A 21,021-nucleotide genomic window follows, 5' to 3' on the forward strand; every position below is an offset into this window, starting at 1 on the left:
AATTTTTAGTTGAAGATTAAAATGTATGTTAATTTCTTAAAATTGTTGGCAATCGGTTTTAATTTATTTTATTATCTTCAAATTATAGACAAATTTTAATTATGAATAACTTTTCTCAATATATTTTTATGATACAATATACAACTGGTACAATTAAAAAACCGATAATAACCCTACTAAAAGCAGCATGAGTGCTAGGATTTAGCAGATAGCAGATTCACCCTGGAAATAATGTGGAAATAATTTAGGCACACCCTGTATATTATTTTGATTATAATCAAGTTAGCACATTCATAAAACAATTTACAAACTGAGGTATTTTGTCGAGCAAATAATAGTATTGTTATATTAGGATTAAAAGTGTTACTTTTGTGGCGAGCAAATTTTGTATTTTGAGAAGAAGCATAGCTGAGTGGATACAAAATTACGAGACAAAAAAGACACTTTTAATTTGAATAAAAATGCTATTTTTTCTCCAACCCAAATCCCCCATTTAATTATTTGTACTTTAGGGCCGGTACTTTTGAGTCTCGGTTAAGCATTGGTTCAGTAATCACATGAATAGACTGTACATATACTAATTTATTTTATAATAGTATATTCACAGTCTAATCGCCTGATTAGTTAATCAAGTCTTAACTGAGACTCAAAGTACCGGGCCTTAATCTATGGATTTAACGTGTCAATTTTAGCTCCTAGGATTAAAAGTGAATACTTTTAAAACGTCAATTTCTGACAGTCAAAAAATGTCATAGTTTTGTGACGGAGAAAAATAGTGTTTACTGAGATAGGTTTGTCTCTTATATCATTTTCAGATGATGTCGAACTGGCAAACAATATTCAGTGGGGATGTGCTCTGAAAGTGCAAGACCTTCCTGCTCCTGTAAAATTAAAACTATGCGGTTTGTTAGACCCACCGGAACCTCATGGGAGGGACTGGTGTTTACTCGCTCTTCGATTAGGGCTGTGCCAAGAAAAGATAGCCGCGCTTGATTCTCAACACTCCAGTCATACTATGAGACTGTTAACTACGGCAGACTGTTCTATAGGTAAAATATATTATTTCAGCAGCCCTGAATAGTAAAAGTACAAAAATTACAGTTTTCATAATTTAAAATTATAGTTCAATTTGGTTCCTAAAAGCACTATGAAATTATTGAAAGGTTTATACCCTGGTAATTTTGATGCTATATTGTTTCATCTGTATATAAAAATTTATCATATTCATATGTATCAAAATCACACTGACTAATTTGTTTGCATTGTGGTTTTATTTCAAAGTTGTCAATGAAACAATCCTCGCTTTTTAGTGGTTTTAAAAATAGTTTTTAACTAGTTAGGGACAAATTTTAGGTATTTTTACTTCTAATTTTTAGGATAGCAATTATTTTTTATACTTATGGGTGTTTGGTTAAGAACAGGACACAGTTTAATGTAATATTCCTGGGGTAAAAATCGGGTCCTTGGGGATACTATTTACATACTTAGGATGATTGAGCTAAACATGCCATAATCAAATGTTGCTACTTTAACAGCAGCACGTGGTAAAAATACGGAAGATGGTATTAGTACTGACTGCGACACAATTTGCATTGAGCATTTAGAAAATATGTTTTTGAAAAATCTATATTCAGGTGCATCTTTAAGCTGATCTTGATAGGATAAAATACAACGAGCTTCTCAAATATAGTTCAAGTTGGATTCAAAAATGTTGAGCAATCTCTCAGATAGGTTTTAGAAAAATAACGTCACAATTTTATACCGGCATGGTTGATAGAATTTCTCAAGGAAAAAAATAAATAGAATTTTATAGCACCTATTTTATATTAGCAAATTCAACTCCTTTCGCGCTATTGCTATTATTGATTAATAAAATTTGTGGTTTTAAATAATAAAATAATTTGACATACCTGATATTACAACTGTTCAAAATTTTGTCCACCAACGTGTAAACCCAATTAGGTCCATCTTACTCAGTTTATACAAACTAACACAAATGTCTTGCTTCACCATAGCACAAATGCTTTACGATAATACAAATGATGTCTTGCTTCACCATAGATTAAAACGATATCCATCAACTCTGAGTTGCCATACACGCAAGCTATTTTTGACACTAACTACTAAAAAGCTATTGTAAACACTATTGCAACGACGATTGTAAAATCGGATTTCAGTATTCGGAGTCACTGAGGACACGTGGTTCTCCACGCATATTATGAATGGCGTTAGAGACTACAGTTGTTCAGCTATGTAATGGTTGAAAGCACTACAACTTCAATAATTTCTTTCTCGGAAACTATAAGAATTTTACATAATCTATTCTCAATTTTTTTTGGATAAGATGTGAATCACCCTCTATACAGGGGGTCCAGAAACTAAACTGACAAATGAAAACAGCCAATTCTAGGGATGATTTCATATTAATTTGGCTCTTTGAAGATGGCCCTATGACAGCGGTCTTCAAACTTTTACGACTTGTAGAACTCGGCCAACATTTCTATTTTTTTGAGAAACATCCACACCTAAAATAATTTTCGAACACATTTTTTACTGATTATATAATACACCAGCAAGCGTAACGCCTTCTCGTAGTCGCAGTGGCAGAAGGGAAAGGCGAAGTAACCAACGCGAAAAATGCTGCGTCAGTAAGTTATAAGCCGATTTGCTTGCATTTGCATCAATAGATAAAGAAAATTCTTTCTTGTTAAGCTCTTATAGTAACATATGTGCGTGCACTTATAAAAATAAATAGTGTTAAGAGTACAATTTTTTTTTTAATTTTGTTGTATCGATATTGTTAATTTTAAAATTTTGAATTTTTGACTCAGTCGCAGAATTCTCAGAGAGATTATGGGGAACCCCAGGGCTCCGCGAAACACAGTTTGAATACCGCTGTCCTATGACTTTTTTTTTTAATTGTTTGGATTGCTATTTATCTAGAAGGATCAAACTTAGGTTATGTGTTAACTCTTATACGGATAGCCTTTTGATGTAAAAATGATCTTTTAATTGTAACCATAGGTGTCACTTTGGGAGGGCCAGCTGATATTTTCAATTATATATATTTTATATTATCTTCGACTTTTTGGTATTTATAATACTAAGTTGAAACCTTCAGAGTATCCTAGAATAAAGAGGTCTTGTCTTAAGCGGCTAGGGTGTACTGTATGTGAGCGAAATCTATTTGAAATGTTTGTTTTTTTTAGCACGTTAATTACCTAATTACAAATTCTTTGCAAATATATAGTAGTTGGCTTTGGAAAACATAATCAATTCATAATCACCAACATTAAATAACAAATCATTAATGAAAGGAATGAATAATAAAGGTCTTAATACAGAGCCTTAAGGGACACCACAATTAATAGTCAACTTTTCCAATTTAACATCTATTTTAATCAAACTGAAATCTGTTATCAAGATAACTTTCAATCATGCACTTAGTCAGAAATTTGCTTGGTTGAAAAGCGGAGAAGCAAATTTTGTAGAGTAGGGCTGAACTTTGTAGAAAATTACGTGACACCCATGGCAGTAACCATACAATTCAATTTTATTTCGAAAACATGATTTTTTCTACTTTTAACTAGTATATCAATTTTACTTATTTCATTATTTTTTGTCCCAATTGTAGATATGTGAACAAAATTTATTAGATCATATTAATCTACCAGGTAAAAGTAGCATCCTCTACTTATAAGCAAAAAATGGTTGTGATTCAATAGTTCTAGAAATAGTGACGACTAATTTTTTTTTAAATTTGACAGAAGAAACAAGACATGTTTGGTTCAAACGCATTATTAACTTCAGGAATCTCCCATTAGGCTGTGTCCCATTCTTAATTAAACACCCTGTATACTTATTTCTATTGTTCTGCAGGTGCTCTGATTTCCAGTTTGCATGAATTAGACCGACTAGATGTTGCAGAAGTGGTACTACGTTCCGCTCCCATTTTTAAAGTTGTAGAGCATGTCAATGTTTAGAGTTAGCTTTATATAATAAAAACATAGGTGGTTAAAGAAGTCTAAAAATGTGTAAATAATAATATTAACACTGATATCATTATTTAAATTTCGTAATTAATCTAATCGGGGCTCGTACAGTCATGAATAGTGAATTATGATTTGTGAATTGTTGAGATTGGCTAATTTAAGTGAAAAGATGGCGTTTTCCCTTAAATCGGTCGATGGAAATAATACTCACATTTCACAATTTGTGACTGTGTGAACGTACTTCATAATGTATTTTATGTGGTTTAAGGGGGAACATTCGATTAGACAGAGGAAAAATCTCAAAACCTATCTGTTCAATTTTATCAAGGTTTATTTTATTCCAAAATATGCATGTTGAGGTATGCTGACAAATTTCTTTATAAATATACATCGACTGGGAGTACTGCTGTCACAACCGGTATAGAAAATGTTCCTCGCTCGCACGATGCCGTTCCCAAGATTACATGCAGTCGGTAGATTTGATTTCAAAAGTTTCTCAAAATATAATGTATGATGTCCAACATAGGAGAAAACAATTTTTTTACATGAAATGGTGGCCGACTGAATTTTACATTCATTTTTCAACCTTAATTTCAGATCTTTCTGACTTGATAAAAAAAATAAGTACAAAAGAATCCTATGTTCCGAAGTAGAAAACCTGCTCGAAAAGCAATTTGTCCGAATATTCTGGGAACCGTTTTTGAATAATATGTTTTGAGATAATCGCATTCATCACTTGGCCTTTGTCAATTCTTTAATTGATGCGCTTGGGAACTTGGTCGCTTGTCGGCTTCTCGGTAAATCGCCCATAACTTTTACAGTTCTTGGAATACCAAGATAACTTTTATACAAAATATCCTTCATGTTCCAAACTTGGGGATTTTTTTTTGGAAAAATCGATTTTTATAAAAAATTCATAATTTCATAATTTACAATATATTGAGACTTTTTTTTACTTTACCATTAATGTGCGATTCCTGGACCAAAGGGTAGACCCTCCGCAGCACTGGCAGCATTCTCTGCAGTGATCCATGACTGCCTTCGCTCTTTTCACTTGTGTTATGACTTCGGTGGTACAGTGCCGGCACTTTGAAAGTGGACGACTCTTATAAGTAAATTGTCTATAACTGGCCTTTGTGAAGCTGACTTTGAAAATGTGAGATTCAAATCGGCTGTCATTATGTCAAATTTAATGTGTGTCTATCATATTAGTTCTAGTGAGCAAAACAAATCCAAATTAGGCAGCAAATTAATTATTTTTCCAATACTGAAATATATTATACATTCTAACAATCATTCATTTGCCGTCAACGAGATCTAAAAATGAAACACTTTTCGTCGTCGTCAAAAAAAAAACGATTCGTAAAGTTAGTATTTTGTCCTAGCACCATTTTTGTCTATAACACTGCAATCTACATGGCATTGATAAAATTAATGTTCTTGTTATAATCCTCAGTGATGTTATTCCATGCGTTTTCAATTGCCTCCCAAAGTTTTTCGACGTTAACTGGACGGAAGTTTCTGTCGTAAATTTTTTTCACTATATATCCCCAGGACTTTGAGGGTCAAGGTCCTCGGCATCGAGGGCATCGATGTTGTTTTCAATGTTGTTTTCAATTAACCATTCTGACGCAACTCTTGAGGTCTGAATTGCACGATTATCCTGCTTGAAAGTGAAATTCTGAGTATACAGCATGGTCACAACAAACATCAGGACTTTGGCAGCTTATCCAAGCCCAAACGTTAATGTGCGCTGCGCTGTGTGGCTTTCACATAAGGCTCCGAATACCTTATAATCTCTGGTGGGTAGACACAGACAGAAGCATCGGAGCAAGACTGAAAACTTTTTTCGTCCGAAAATATAATATTCTCCCAGAAGTTGTCTGGGCTTCCTACAAATTGTCTTGCAAACTCTANAATATTTCGAAAACTAATCATGTTAGCCTTGATTTTTTAGAATGTTGGTCCCCTGATTACGCAACTTTGATTCCATTTAAGCTACTTCGTATCTCTTACCGTTTCCAAGATCCCTGTAGTGAGAAGCGAATTTGTAACAGTCTGTATATAGGAATTTTTTAAATCGAGAGAGGATCCATCAGCCTCAACACCAAAGATAATAATTCGGTATTTAAAAATAAAAATATTTGTAACATTGACTAAAAATCAGAAGTAGAAAAAACAAAAACAAACAAAAAAAACAAAAAAAATAAAAAAAGAAAAAAAGTATGAAATAAATAAAAATAAAAACACAAAAATAGGTCTTATATAGGTAAATAAAGATAGCGAAATGTAGTTCATCAAATAATTTCGGTAAACGATATAGATTTTGAATCTGAGTTTTTAGCTAAAATTGTTGAAATTTATTATGAAATTAAAATATCCACTTATTGCTTGTGGACTTGAGAATAAGTTTCAAGGGTTTGAGGTTAGGTTTTTAGGGACATAGCATAGGTTTCAGGCTTTGAGAAATACAAAATATTTGCTTCAAAACTTAGTTTTCAAGAAGTCACATTCTTTGGATTGGAAAATATCCTTCTTTTTACTTTCTAGCTCAGATTTCTTGGATTTGAGGTTAGATATTTAAGAATAGAGGTTATAGGGGCTTAAAAAATAAAAAATATAAGTTCCAGAAAATATTTTTCAAGAACTTTTGTTCTTTAGTGTAGAACATACAGGGTGATTCAGAACTTATCCATAAAAAACAATTTGGATGTAAAAATACATTTCTGCACGTCACTGGAAACTAGTCCACTGTAAAACTGACCTTACACAAAGCGAAGTGTAATAATAAAAAAACAGACAAAAACTTGAAAGAATTTCGCAAGGAAAGAAATAAATATAAATTTTACAACACCTATTTTATATCAGCAAATTCAACTGCTTTTGCCGCTATTGCCACTTCACCATAATACAAATGTTGTCTTGCTTCACTATAAATTAAAACGATATCCATCAACTGGAGTTGCTATACGCATGTCATTTTTGACATTTGAAAAACTAATGTAAACACTATCGCAAATCGTTAACACTAAAATCGGATGTCAGTATTCAGAATCCCCTGGGGCCACGTGGAGAAAGAGAGCGCATTGCGGACAACGGGAATGACGTTAGATACTATAACAGCCCAGCGATGTAAGGGTTGAAAATACTACAACTTCAATAATTTTTTTTCTCAGAAACTATAAAGATTTTACAAAATTTTTTTACGATATTGACTCCGTTTTTATGATGCATCTATTCCCAATTTTTATTTTTTTTGGATAAGTTGTGAATCACCATGTATACAACCCTTGTATGTCCACTTACAAAAATCATTTGTTATTTGCACATTTTCGAGTTCTTAAAAACACACAAGCCAGAACAGTTTAAGGGGAACAATTTTTAATTAAAGTAAAAACAAATAGAATTAGTTTTCTTAGTACTTTGAACTCCTGTCCATTTTATTGAGTAGGATATTTCGAGGGGTATTTTTAATAGTTTTTAACACAAACTTCAAACCAAAATCAAACGTCGAGACAAACTTGTGTGTAAGTAGAAGATAAATAGGTGTAATAGTTATTTAAAATTGCTTTGCACCCGTCCTTACTGCTGTTATCTATGTAGTTAAATAGTATTTATACAAGTATGTACACTTTACAAAAATTATACAACGATAAAATTTCTTGTTATTCATCAACAATATCTGGTACCTCTAACGTTTTTACAGGGTTATTTTCATCAGTATTAATAAATTTATTGTGATATTACATTGTACTCAGCGTTTAAATTTGTATTTATGTATACATTGCAAAACCTCTAAAAAAATATATTTTAGTTAATGTTATTAAATATTTTTATTCTTCTTTTGTTCCTAAACCTTCGTTTCCTTTTAGGTACCTACTTTATAAATTTTATACTCGATGTGCATTGAGTGAAAAAGCACAAATAAGTTGAAAACCTTGTTAAATTCATCAGTGTTTTCTACTTCCTTTCGATTTTCCTTCTTACACTCGGTTTGCAGTGAGAATATTCCCACACTTTATTAATCAAATTGATAGTATACGAAGATTTATAAGTCAAAAACGCTGCGTTTGAGGTACAGAATGTTCGAAAGTGTGGTCTTATCGTAATGTTCAAAATATTTCAATTTAAACCAACCAAGATATGACGACTCCATAAAAAGTGAAACTATACAGAATTTAAAAAGATAGTTTCTTAATGCATGGGGAATAAAGGATAAAATATTCGGAGAGAGAGGAAGATGTCCATCTGTAAAACCATGCAGTCCCTACTTAGTTACATATAAATATTCACACTAAAAGCTTTATTAAAAGATTATATATTTACAATATCTTCATATTTCATTGTTTGAGTCTAATATACTATTTTTGTATTTTTCTCCTTTGGTACTTACATATTTCTGTAGATATTCACAGGTCACTTTGATTTTTTTGTTGCTCTGTATTAAGTGATCAAAAATTCTCTGTAAAAAATATAGCCATACAGTAAGACGCAATTGTATTAATAATAATCATTTCTCTCATTTAATACACATTGAACGACATTTAATTAATTACATATACCTCAGCAAGAATAGACCCCAAACCTTGTCCCTGGTATATTTCGGGAATAGAAGTATGCAGTAAATCATACGTATTATTGTCCATTTTCTTATAGGTTACAGTGGCAAAGGCATCATTTATTTTTATTTTCAGTTCTTCCTTCTCGAAGTTATTTTCAATAGGGTTAGTCTTCAGTTTAGACTGCACAGAAAACAATCTTGTAAAATTTCTCAGAGCCATAGATATTTTGTTGTAATGTTTTAATTGTTTAAACAATTAAAAAATATACATTAACTATTAGCAGCCAATTCAATGATTGATATTTTATAAATATAAATTCAATTCACTTCAGTTCTTGTTAAACACAAAACATCTTTAATAGAATTTTAACATTTTTAACTTTTAATGTTTAAGATTGACAGACAGAATTTTTTAATGGTTATGTTCTTATTGGCTTCTTGTTTCTTCTTCTTCTTTCCTTTTATGATGACCTTCGTCCCGTAGACAATTAAAGGTGAATTCTTTCGCTCATGATTTTCAGATCTGATCTAACTCAAAATCAGAGCGGTCGCCATTATTCCATGGCTAGAAAGTGACCTCAATGATTTGGGATCGAGGGGGATTATCCCTCTTTATCCTGCCTCATCTCGTGTAGGCCTGGACAGCCTTCGTAGGTGGGCCCCATCCGTCGTCTACCCCGACCTCATTGAGGCCAATTTCTAGCCATAGAATAATGGCGCCTTTGTCCTGGCTGGGCCCCGCCGGCTAGGGCCCTTTCTTCTGGCGCTCTTCTTGCTTCGCCGGCTCCTCTGTGTAAACCCCGGAGGTGGTGTCATGTTTATGAGCAAATCTGTCTGTTTTTTTTTGCTCAAATAAAGTTGTCCTAAACTTCGCCCCTTAAATTTAAAATCCAATTTAAAACGACAAATTTTATGAAAGTATGTATATTAAGTACTGTACTATAGATCATAAATCATTTTTCCCAAAATTTCGTGCATACATTTAGAATATACAAATAAATGTTGGCAGTAGTGCTATTTTCTAAAAATTATCAATATTTGACTTTGACTTATTGGCTGCATTGCTCCCTTTAATTTGAATTTGACGTACAGCCACAGCCAATAGCTGTGGTACAGCTTTATTTTATATTTTATTAATTTTTGTGGCCAGTACAGTAATTCATCTTTGTCTACGCAATAGTTAAAAAACAATACCTATGGAAAATCCTACTTTGAAAAATATTACGGATCCTAATTTTGGGACTCCACCAGAAATTCAAAATGAAGTAAGAATATATAAAATCTTATTAATAAATTTTACAATTACACGTGACGTTTTTAGGTTATAATGATAACATTTGAATATTTCTTTTTTAGATTTTACAAAATTTAGGAGAACCACACATAACAAGCTTTAACTACCTTACAGAAAAAGGCTTAGATCAAGCAATAGACAATCTCACTCCTGTCGAATTTACATTGAATGAAAGAAGAATAAAATTAGTTATAACTAGTTGTACTTTCCAAAGTCCCGAGGTTCCTTTTGGAACCATTGCTGTGAGACAAAATACGATTTTTCCTACAGAATGTAGACAAAGAGCTGCCTCCTATAAAGGAAAATTTTTCATTCAAGTTGATTGGTTCGTTGATGGTCAAAAACAACAATCCTTTCAGAAAGATTTAGGTGATATACCAGTAATGGTCAAGGTAAGTTAATCTATAATGAGAGTTTTTGTCAATTGACAAGTACTCTTCATACATAAATTCAAATAGGAAGTTCTGATTTGAAAAATGTTTCTTGCTTCTCTTTATTGCATCTGGTTAATGAAGTAGCAGCTGCTTGGATGTTGAAATACTTGTGTTTTTGTTATTAATATAAAATGCAAACCTTTAAAAAAATACTGTATAATTTGAAAGCAGTTTATTACTGATAAAATTTACATGTAAAATCAACCAAGCAAGCAAAGGAACGTCATGGTTTGTGATGTTTTCGCATCTACCTTATTAAAATAAAAAGAATTCAACCCTAAAAAATAATTAATTTTTAGTTTTGTAAGTTTCATATTTCAAGTTATAATTTGCAGTACAAGTAATTTTAATCTTTTAAAAACTGTATGTAGGTTTACGCTTTACATTGGTTTAATATTTGTTATCATCATTATTGTTTAGGTTTTTGTTAGAGATAATTGAAGCAAAACAATTTTTTATAGGTAATGATATTTTTCTACCACTCAGCAATGTCTGTAACAAACAAATAAATACTTGTCGAGTGTTAGTTAGAAATTTATTACAGAGGGTCAATTGTAGGTACTCTTTAAATTAAATGAAATGAGTTCCATTACTGAATACCGATTATTGTTTCTTCTTTATTACAATTTCATTAAATTAAAATTTTCAGTGATAATTGGATCATTAAATGTGGGGTAATATAGTTCTTTAATCAGTTTGAATTAGTGTTAACAAATTGGTGATATTTATCAGGTGGACTTAAAGATTCCAATTTTATAACAGCATAACACTACATTAATTCTTAGTTGACTTTGCTTTATGCAATAAAATCCACAACATACAAAAATGTTTGTATTTTTTTTTAAATAGTAACTATAGTGTAGGTGCAGTTTTAATGTGCAGAGCCAAATAAGTTTAGAATTGTATTTTTTTAATTGTTTTTTCAGTTTTTTGTTTCAATTATTAAAATGTGTACCATTTCCCAATAAGATCCATGTTTAATTTTTTACCATGGTACCATGAACTTTGTATTGGGCTTGCAGAAGATGAATATTTGCAATATAACATACCTAATTTAAATACAATTCAAGTGACATTGTTTTACTGTTGTTTTTATAATTAAGTAGAACTTTTTTTCTTTAATGAATTTTTTTAATTTTTAATTTTTTTTTTTAGTCTAATCGTTGTCACTTGGCCAATATGAAACCAAAAGATCTTATTCAACACGGAGAACATGAACAAGAGTGGGGAGGATATTTTGTAATAAAAGGTCATGAAAAATTAGCACGTATGCTGTTAATGACGAGAAGGAATTATCCGATAGCTATTAAGAGGTCGGGTTGGAAACAGAGGGGTTCTCTTTTTTCTGACTGCGGTATTTCCGTTCGGTGTGTTAAAAATGATCAGACGGCTACGGTAAGAAATTTTGTGACTAATTCACAATAAATATTTATGAAATTAATAGAAAACTACTGGAATATTTGATCCATTATATGTTCTACATAGTGTCATACATATATTGTTTGAACTTGTTTATTTGAGTTATTTATTATATTGATCGTCTGGAAGAAGAGAGTTATATCTCAAAAAGTATAATTTTCCAGGATAGCAGTTTTAAATTATTTTAATGTTTATTTAAGCCTATTCCAAAATGAAAAAAAAAATTAGAAAAGTATTATATTTTATTTATGTGTCTATTTGAGCTGTTTTCAACATAACGTATTAATATTTCATTTTAATATTATAGTTAGAGAAATTTTGAAAGATGTAACTCTTTTTCCGAGAAATTAAACTCGCTTTTGAGATGTAACTCTTCTTCCGGGCAAACGATATGGTTTTAGTTTGATTGGGTATTTTGTCATCTCTGAAAATAAATTAACTGACAGAGCAGATCTCTATATCAAGTTGTTTTGTTTAGCCGCTAGATGGCGTTAAAATTGGCAAATAATTCTTGTTCCAAATAACTCTAAAATGCTTTATCTAACTTAAATTGTTTGGACTTGGCACTTTCATATACGAGCCCAGGCTCATAATAATTCGGCCAGGTATAGTTTTACTACTAATATATTTAAATACAAGTACAGTGAAAATCGGTTATAACGACCTTCAGGGGACCATTTGTTTAAGGTTGTTATAACCGATAGACGTAATAAGCAATTACACATAATTTAAAATTTTTATAGAAAAAATGAGAAATTTACAGTACAAGTCTTTAAGTATGTACATGTACATGTATTACTTTGTGTTCAAAAGAACTCGCGCGCTTCATTTTCAATGAATTGTTTACGAATAGATTTTAGACTTTTTTTCACGACTGAATATTGGTGAATATCTGACTCGTAGTTACTATTTCTATCTCTTTTAATCTTAGTTGTTATATGATAGTTTACATTTTTTCACTCCCTCATACTACACATACTACAACATATGACTTCACTTGCGAAAAAAAGCCTTTTATTTTATTTATATCCTTCCAAATTGTTGAAATCGTAGTGTGATACGCTACATTATTTTGCTTGCTTGCATTAGTTTCTCCGTTTTTTTAATCCCTATATTGCATGTGATTTTTCTTCTTTATTAAACACTTTCCTCTTCGACATCGTGATAGAAAGTGGTAATTAATACATATAACTGTACAAACGACCCAAACATGTAGGTATGCAGGCGGGGCGGGCAAAAGAGCGGTGCAGCATTGGTTTTAAGGCCGTATATCACTATTGGTCCTTATAACCGATAGATTCCATGGTAAATGCATACAAAAATGCATCGCTAAATCCGAAATGTCGTAAACGATGTCGTAGTAAATGATATTTTTAATATGGTATTTCTATAGGAGTTAATCGGGACTTCCAATAACACTATCAAAAAAATATATATTGGTAATAGAGACAAAGTAAAAACTTTTAGCTTAAATACGATTAAATATTACTAGGTAATGATGTGTCAATGACTTTTTTGTTAATAAAAAACATTAAGATTGGCGGTTTAGAATAGTTCGGCTTTTTAATCAAAATTGTATTAAAACACTTTTATTAAGAATAACGGCTTTAATTCTGGCAGGTATTGTCTCTACCAGTTTAGCGCACTCTTCAGAAAACGTGCTATCCCAAATTTCTTACAATTTGATGGATGTTTGCGCAACTGCTTTTTCATTTTATGCCACAATGTCTCTATTGGCAAGTGATCTGGTCTGCTACAGGGCCATAACATAACAGGAACATTATGTTTCTGTTACCATTATTTTTCTTTAATCAAATAGTTTTGAGAGTGTTAGTACTTTTATTGAAATATATTTGTAGTAAAATTATGCCTGACCGAACTATTATGAGCCTGGGCTCGTAAATATTAATTTTTTGACACAGCAACCCAAGTAATTCCAATAACATATTCACTCGCTGAATTTGGCCGTGCAAATTGCTAATTTTCCTAAGTGACTTATATGACGTAACACACGAGTGCCATACAAAATTTTATCCAACACATTCATAGAATTTGGTTTTAGTAATAAATAAAAGTAATTTAAAATTTCAAGTTGTCAATGTCAGAAAAAGTAATTTAACGAAATGAATGTATTTCTTAAATATTAGAGGGGATGTGAGTGAACCTAAATTATGTCTGTAACCAAGGTTTTCGTAACTCACTGATGAGTTATGACTTATAACTCACTAGTGAGTTATAGGCCACATTATTCCTTTAAAACCAAAAGAAATTATAGTATCGTTATATACAAGTGTTCGATAAATTATATTTAAATCAGACAAAGCAGTTTAGAGTTATTTGGAGAAAACTTAAAGTTTTTCACAACTTTAACACTATCTACAGCGAAACAAAACAACTTAATATAAAGTGAGTTACTTACCTTCAAACACCATATTTAATTATTTATTTACTAATTACACTGTAAATCAACAGTTAGTTTCTAAAATTAACCTATTTTTGTATGTACAAATTTAAAATCCTTTACAGGGCAAGTATTTGCAGTTTTGTTATAGTTCCCAAATCAACACTACAAATAAATAATACATTTTCCATTAAATTGTTTATATCAATTTTAATTGGGAAAGGGAAAATATCATCCGTATTTTCTCATGTGTATTTATATAAAAATTATAAATGTAAATTTTAATTAATTAATTCTTAAATGTAATTAACATTTGTGTTTTTGTTTAAGAACAATGTTCTCCATTTTGTAACAGATGGCTCAGCAAAACTTATGTTCAGTTACCAAAAGATATTGTATTACGCCCCACTATGTTTAATTTTGAAATGTCTGTGTGACTACAGTGACCAATACATTTACCAAAAATTGATCCGGGGATTTGAGGATGACTTGTATTATTTAGAGTAAGTTACATTTTTAGATATTTTCTATACATATATATTAAGTAATATTATTTTGTAGCTGTGTTCAGAATATGTTGAGGGCTGTGCATGTAGAAAATTTGCACAGCAATGCCGATTGTAAATCGTATTTAGGAAAAATGTTTCGAGTAAAATTCTACGAATGTCCTGAGTGGTATACAGATGTGGAAATTACAGATTTCATCATAAACAAATGTATTCTTATACATTTGGACAAAAATGAGGAAAAATTTGAATTACTGGTATTTATGACACAAAAATTATTTACCTTCACTCAGGACAAGTGTAAAGTAGAGGGCGCTGATGCAGTTATGATGCAGGAGTTATTGTTAGGTAAGAAAATAATATTTGAGATTTCAGCGTTTAATGGAGTTGCCTGTTGTTACCTTTTTAAATCTGTATAAAACTAATGGAATAGTGGAGAGTGAAACTGCAATGGAAAGTAATATTGTTTCTGTATAACTGTGCAGTGGCGGCTTGTGACTTTTTGAGATGGGTGGGCAAAATATTTTTTCTCTCATGTAACTTAATATCATATATTAATTGCAATCTACGTTAGTCTATTTACTTTTGAAAGTGTAAAAAACTTAAGAATTATGAAGATAGTTAATATAAATATACCTGAAAATTATATTATTCCAAAAGTATACCTAATAGTTCAGCAAGAATAAATGAGAATGTCATCACAGTGATTTCTTGCCGGAATAGGGGATAAGGCAAGGATTAAGGCATAGAAGGAGATAAAAAATTATATAATTCTCTAAACAAATAGTAAAATTCTCTATCACTTTTATAGCTGAAATTACTAACGATAAATTATACTATTCTAATAAGTAAATAAATAAATAAATAAATAAATAAATAAGTCAGTAAATAACCAAATCAATAAGGAGCTTTACAATGTCTCTATTTTCGTCCACGACTTTATTATGGTTTAAAATATTCTCACGAAATGCAGAATCAAGAAAAGTTTGAATGTTTTGTTTTCCTAATAATTTAAATTTTAATGTTGAATATGTATGCTCCTCTGATCGCTCGTGTTTTTTTTAGATTTTTATTTAATAAAAAATTAATAATATCACCATTGCTACTCACCAATTCGCTATTTTCGGCTTGCCATTTTGCTTTACTCCAAACTATTAAACATTAAAAACTTACCTAAACCACTATACTAACCCTAACCTAGAACTTACAAACAACCAAGTCGTGAAGTACAAGGAATAACAAATCTCTACCTTCCTAATCTATGAAATAAAACTAACATCAAACCGCAGATTACACGTAAGTACCCGAAGAATATACGAGTGAAGTCGAAGGGCTTGCCCGGAGAGTAGAGTTATTTTAGGTAATTATGTATATTCAAATGATAATTTATTAAAAATCTGATTGAAATAAAAAAAATATATTAAATAGAAGCTATTTTTTTTAATCGAACAGTTTATTATTTGAAAAAATAAATAAATATGTATCGAATTTAAAAGTCCTAAAAAATAATTTATATCACTTCCATATTTACAAACTCGAATCTATTAAAATATTGAACATTTTTCAGCAATCACTCTTAATTTAGTTTAACAGTAACGCTTCAAAATAACCTTAATAAATATAATTGTCAAAGAACATTCAACATATCATAGATATTTATTTTTTAACGCGATTTACAAATTATTATAAAACGGTTTATTACTTCGTTTACTAATATTTGTTTTCTGGAATACCTTTGCAGGGAAAAATTGTTTTAATGTTCAAAAATTCATTTAAAGAACAAAATTACAGCACATAAATATACATATATTTCCAACCGCTGCTGGTTGGCTGGCGAAAAGCCGTAGCTGGCCGAAACAATACTCGATGAGTATGCGGGTGCGGGCTGTGTCCGGGCTCGCCCGACTTGGGCTAGATATTCTAAATTAGTGAACGACTTACGTTTCCGATTACTCTCTAGTCCTAGCCCTGCGTATAAGCAGGCAACGTACGGCGTTGTTTAATTCAGCGGCCACGGGCTGGCCCGAATGTCATGTTGGTTGCTGCCGAGATTACCCCAAAAATAATTTACATCACTCCCATGTTTACAAACTAGAATCTATTCAAATATTGAAAATTTCTCAGCAATCACTTTTAATTCAGTTTAACAGTAACGAGTTAAAATAACCTTAATAATTATAATTATCAAAGAACATTCAACATAGCACCATAGATATTTATTTTTTTACGCGATTTACAAATTATTATAAAACGGTTTATTATTTCGTTTACTAAAATTTGTTTTCTGGAATACCTTTGCAGGGAAAAATTGTTCTAATATTTAAAAATTCATTTAAAGAACAAAATTACAGCAAATAAATATACGTATATATATTTCCAACCACTGGTGAAAAGTCTTAGGTGGTTGATACAACACTCGATGGGTGCTCAATGGGTATATGCGAGCTGTGTGCGGTGTGCGGGCTCGCCCGACGGGCCAAATATTCTAAATTAGTGATGGACTTACGTTTCCGATTACTGTCTAGTCCTAGTTGCGTATAAGCATGCAAGGTATGGTTGGGTTATCGCGTTGTTTAATTCAGCGGCCACAGGCTAGCCCGAATGTTATGTTGGTTGCTGCCGAGATCATGATTAAAATATAATTTTAAAATTTGGTAGGGGGAGTTTCAAAGGAGGTAACACATTTTAGATTTAATTTTACAAGAATTGTCAAATCACTTTGATAAATATATACACAAATTTTTGTTTATTCTTCTGAAAATTTCAGGGTGGGCACTGTCCACCCTGCCCACCCCGACGAGCCGCCACTGTAACTGTGCAAGGTGGTATTTTCAAGACATCATATTATACTCCAGTTAAATTAGATCATAAAACCAAAAAACTTGAAAAAATTATTAGTAGACATTTTATGACAAGGAAGGGTATGTAGAATGGTAAAATAAAAAAAAAACCCGAAAGAAGTGACGCTAACTTAGCAAATTGCAAATAAGTGGCTTTATGTTTTTTCCCCTTTTTTACTGCCCATGAAAATCTGGATGACCTATTGGAAAATTAGTCTTTTTATGTTGTCGGCAATTAAATTACCTGCAATTTAAGATACCTAGAATAATTTTTCATTAATTTGTTAACTGTAAAATAAAGATCAAACGGAGAAATATTAGGTCAATCTGATGACATGTGTGCCAAACACCGATTCAATTGACCGTGAAATTGTTGCTTCAGCTATTCGTTAATTAATTTTGTTTGTTTTTTTTGCAACTAATTGTTTAATTACTAATCATGTTAATTTTAAAAGTTAATGTTGTAGATATAAGCTCTACTTGATCCAAAGAAACGTATCGAAAAAGAAAAATTTAAAAAAGTTGAAATTAAGTTGCCCTTTACAACTAGCCAAAGTAGTAGTAGTAGTTCGTGAATTTGCACTTTTTGCATTAAATAGAGTTTATTTTTACAGTAATTTAAAAAAAAAAAATAGAAATCTCCTATGCCTCTGTTTTCAAATGATTTTCTTTTATAATATAAATTGTTAATTAACTATTGTACGTATTGGACCGGGATTTTAGAGACAATTAAAGAAAGGGTTAAACTTTTATTTCCAAAAAGTTTTATATTGATAGTTCATGCAATAAACGCGCTAGCAGCAGTAAAAGTTAACGTTAACGAACGTCGAGTCAAAAATCTCGCGTGCGCGAGAGCGACGTTCACGCGCATGCGCGGGCTCGGCGCTCCTCCCGCGTACAGGCTGTTTATCAACGATACCTTTTACTGCTGCTAGCGCGTTTATTACATGAACTATCAATGAATGACTTTAAAAAATGCATTTTTCCAGATGCATTTTGCACTGCACAAATGGAATTTGACCAAAAAACATAATACAAAGTTGCTACATTTTTTCCACATAATTTTAGAAACTGAATGCAAAAAACCCCATCTTGATACGACTTGATCGAAAAATTTTGGAGGTTCAGTGCTTTATTTTCTCGACTATAAAAAAGCGTTAATGTCCTCTATCTTGATAAAAAAAAAATTATAGACCCAGAGTTCTTTATAACATTCTGTTATTCCTAGAATTAATCGAACTTTATTCTGAAACACCCTGTGTGTAATATTAACTACATAAAAGAAATTCAATTTTTAGACAGATATTGCCATATCAAATAAAATAATACAATAAAATGTTTAAATGACCATTCAGTCATCAATGTATCTTTTCATGTTATCTAACAGTTTTCTCTTTTTTAGGGGGACATTTATATTTACAAATAGTAAAAGAAAAATTGCAATCGTGGCTAAATGGCTTAAAAATTAACATTGTAAAACTCTCAAACGCCTCAAATTTTACACTTAGTCCAAGTGAAATCATGAAAGCTGCAAAATATACTGGGGGCATCGAACATGCCTTAGAATTGTTTCTGGCAACGGGCAGTGTAAATAGCATCTCGGGGTTAGGTCTTATGCAAGACAAAGGTCTAACCATCGTGGCAGAAAACATTAATCGTATGCGCTACATGTCCCATTTTAGAGCTGTTCATAGAGGGTCGTTTTTCCAAGAAATGCGAACGACTGAAGCTAGACAGCTTTTACCAGATGCATGGGGCTTTATCTGTCCGGTTCACACTCCTGACGGATCTCCATGTGGATTATTGAATCATCTTACCATGAACTGTAAGGTTACTGATATGCCCGATGAAGAGAAAGTGAAAAATATACCTGTAGTACTAACGGATCTCGGGATGGTTCCATTGAAATATGCTATGACTGTGAACTTAAACAGTAGCTATGTTGTGCAGTTAGATGGAAAAATTATAGGTTATGTTCCGATTGGTGTTGCCGCAAGGTTAGTCGATAAGTTGCGGTTATTTAAAATTAAGGGAAAGAAAGTGCCAAATACGTTGGAAATAGTACTGGTGCCTGTCAAGAACACTGTGTCTCAATATCCTGGTCTGTTTTTGTTTACTGGTCCTGCGAGAATGATGCGCCCTGTCAAGAATTTGTTGACGAATACAATTGAGTTAATTGGTACTTTCGAACAAGTTTACCTGGATATATGTGTTACACCCGAGGAGGCGTACAAAGGTAACTAGTTTATTTTATAACAGACTACAAAAGTTTCTGAAAAAATTAACGATTTGGTTCTTTTTTTGTACTTCTTTGCTTTTGTTTCTCATTCTTCAAGTGAACAAAAACAGAAATGAAATTTATTCTGTAACTCTTTTCTAGTTTCCTTTCTCTATCATTGATTTGTCTTTAGATTTAAGTAATTTGTGATATATAGAATATTGCAAAAAGAATATACGAATACAACGTATAGGAACGTTGAATAAGTTCTCGCTGTTTTCCAACAGATGGCGTTACCAGAACTGCAAGGGTGTAGTTTAAGATGGTAACATACCTATAAAGAGGTGCTATAAGCATAAGTGTAAACTAATTTTTTTTTCATAGTGTTAAAAATGTCAAATTTCGTGCCAAAAAAAGAGTATTTGCAGGGAATTTCACTGCACTATTATCAACAGAAATCTGCAGCTGAAGCACATAGAATTCTTGTTGAGACTTATGGTGACCATGCTGTGTTGTAAATAACATACGGAGATTGGTTTAGACGCTTGAAAAATAATGATTTTGATGTTGAAGATAAAGAACGGTCTGGCGCACCAAAACAGTTTGAAGATGAAGAATTGCACTTGCAGAATCATCAAGAGTTGGTCATACAGCAGTTTTTAAACATTTGAAAGCTTTAAGAATGATTCAAAAGCAAGGACATTGGGTGCTGTACAAGTTAAAACTGATGGACGTCAAACGGCATCTTTGCACGTGTTAACAGCTGCTTCAATGGTAGAAAAGGAAAGCTATTTTTGCGCAAAGTATGGTAATTGGTGATGAATAATGGATATGCTATGATAATCCTAATCATAGAAAATCGTAAGGCAAGCCTGGCAATGCGTCAATATCGTCAGCAAAACTAAATATTCTAAGCTTCTGTTCTGCGTTTGTTAGGATCAGCTGGGTGTAGTTCATTATGAAAACTGCTCAAATCTTCATGGGAGATCGCTATTGACTACGATTGATGCGTTTGAGCTCAATATTGAAGAAAAAATGGCCACTATACGAGCAGAAAGACAATAAAGTGATTTTGCAGCCCAGCCACGTGTTGCAAATCCGGTGATAAACCTACTTGGGAACGCTTAAATGATAAATCCTACCCATCCGTTATATTCATCAGACATTGCCCCTTCCGATTATCACTTGTATCGATCGATGGCACATGGCTTCGCTGAGCAGCACTTCTATTCTTATGAACGTGTCGTTTTCCGACGTGGAATTAAAATGTTGCCAGAAATATGTGAAAAAGTAGTGGGTAGCAGTGGACAATACTTTCCGTGAAATGTTTTTTACTAATTTTTTTAAATAAGGCAT

General features: G+C 31.9%; 3 protein-coding genes across 4 annotated transcripts in view; 2 read left to right on the top strand and 1 right to left on the bottom strand.

The window, feature by feature from the left end:
* LOC108915389 (death-associated protein kinase 1-like) overlaps window positions 1–5,550 on the top strand; it is a 34,092-nt gene extending 28,542 nt beyond the window's left edge. The window contains exons 15-16 of the mRNA XM_018721409.2: window positions 816–1,049; window positions 3,880–5,550. Coding sequence (XP_018576925.1) covers window positions 816–1,049; window positions 3,880–3,983 — 338 coding nt within the window. The 3' untranslated portion in view covers window positions 3,984–5,550. The remainder of the gene's footprint in view (window positions 1–815; window positions 1,050–3,879) is intronic.
* A 2,742-nt stretch (window positions 5,551–8,292) lies between these two features.
* Window positions 8,293–8,977, bottom strand: LOC108915387 (protein NATD1-like). Of its 2 annotated transcripts, XR_002763215.1 has the most exons (3): window positions 8,823–8,977; window positions 8,555–8,734; window positions 8,426–8,454 (listed from the first exon to the last, which is right to left on the bottom strand). XR_002763215.1 is itself a non-coding variant. In XM_018721407.2 (2 exons), exons 1-2 carry the CDS (start codon window positions 8,771–8,773, stop codon window positions 8,326–8,328), a joined length of 348 nt encoding a protein of 115 aa, XP_018576923.1. In that variant the 5' UTR covers window positions 8,774–8,814; the 3' UTR covers window positions 8,293–8,325. The 2 variants fall into 2 exon arrangements, 1 of the variants encoding a protein (XP_018576923.1); XM_018721407.2 differs by lacking the exon at window positions 8,823–8,977 and having other exon boundaries at window positions 8,293–8,454; window positions 8,555–8,814.
* Window positions 8,978–9,681: 704 nt separating this feature from the next.
* The window catches only part of LOC108915386 (DNA-directed RNA polymerase I subunit RPA2), a gene marked incomplete at its 3' end in the record, with an annotated part of 28,439 nt that continues 17,099 nt past the window's right edge, over window positions 9,682–21,021 (top strand). Inside the window, exons 1-6 of the mRNA XM_018721406.1 lie at window positions 9,682–9,818; window positions 9,910–10,239; window positions 11,437–11,676; window positions 14,432–14,604; window positions 14,663–14,955; window positions 18,850–19,683. Coding sequence (XP_018576922.1) covers window positions 9,750–9,818; window positions 9,910–10,239; window positions 11,437–11,676; window positions 14,432–14,604; window positions 14,663–14,955; window positions 18,850–19,683 — 1,939 coding nt within the window. The remainder of the gene's footprint in view (window positions 9,819–9,909; window positions 10,240–11,436; window positions 11,677–14,431; window positions 14,605–14,662; window positions 14,956–18,849; window positions 19,684–21,021) is intronic.

The sequence above is a fragment of the Anoplophora glabripennis genome, unplaced genomic scaffold (genome assembly GCF_000390285.2).
Source record: "Anoplophora glabripennis isolate ALB-LARVAE unplaced genomic scaffold, Agla_2.0 scaffold1420, whole genome shotgun sequence".
Taxonomy (NCBI): domain Eukaryota; kingdom Metazoa; phylum Arthropoda; class Insecta; order Coleoptera; family Cerambycidae; genus Anoplophora; species Anoplophora glabripennis.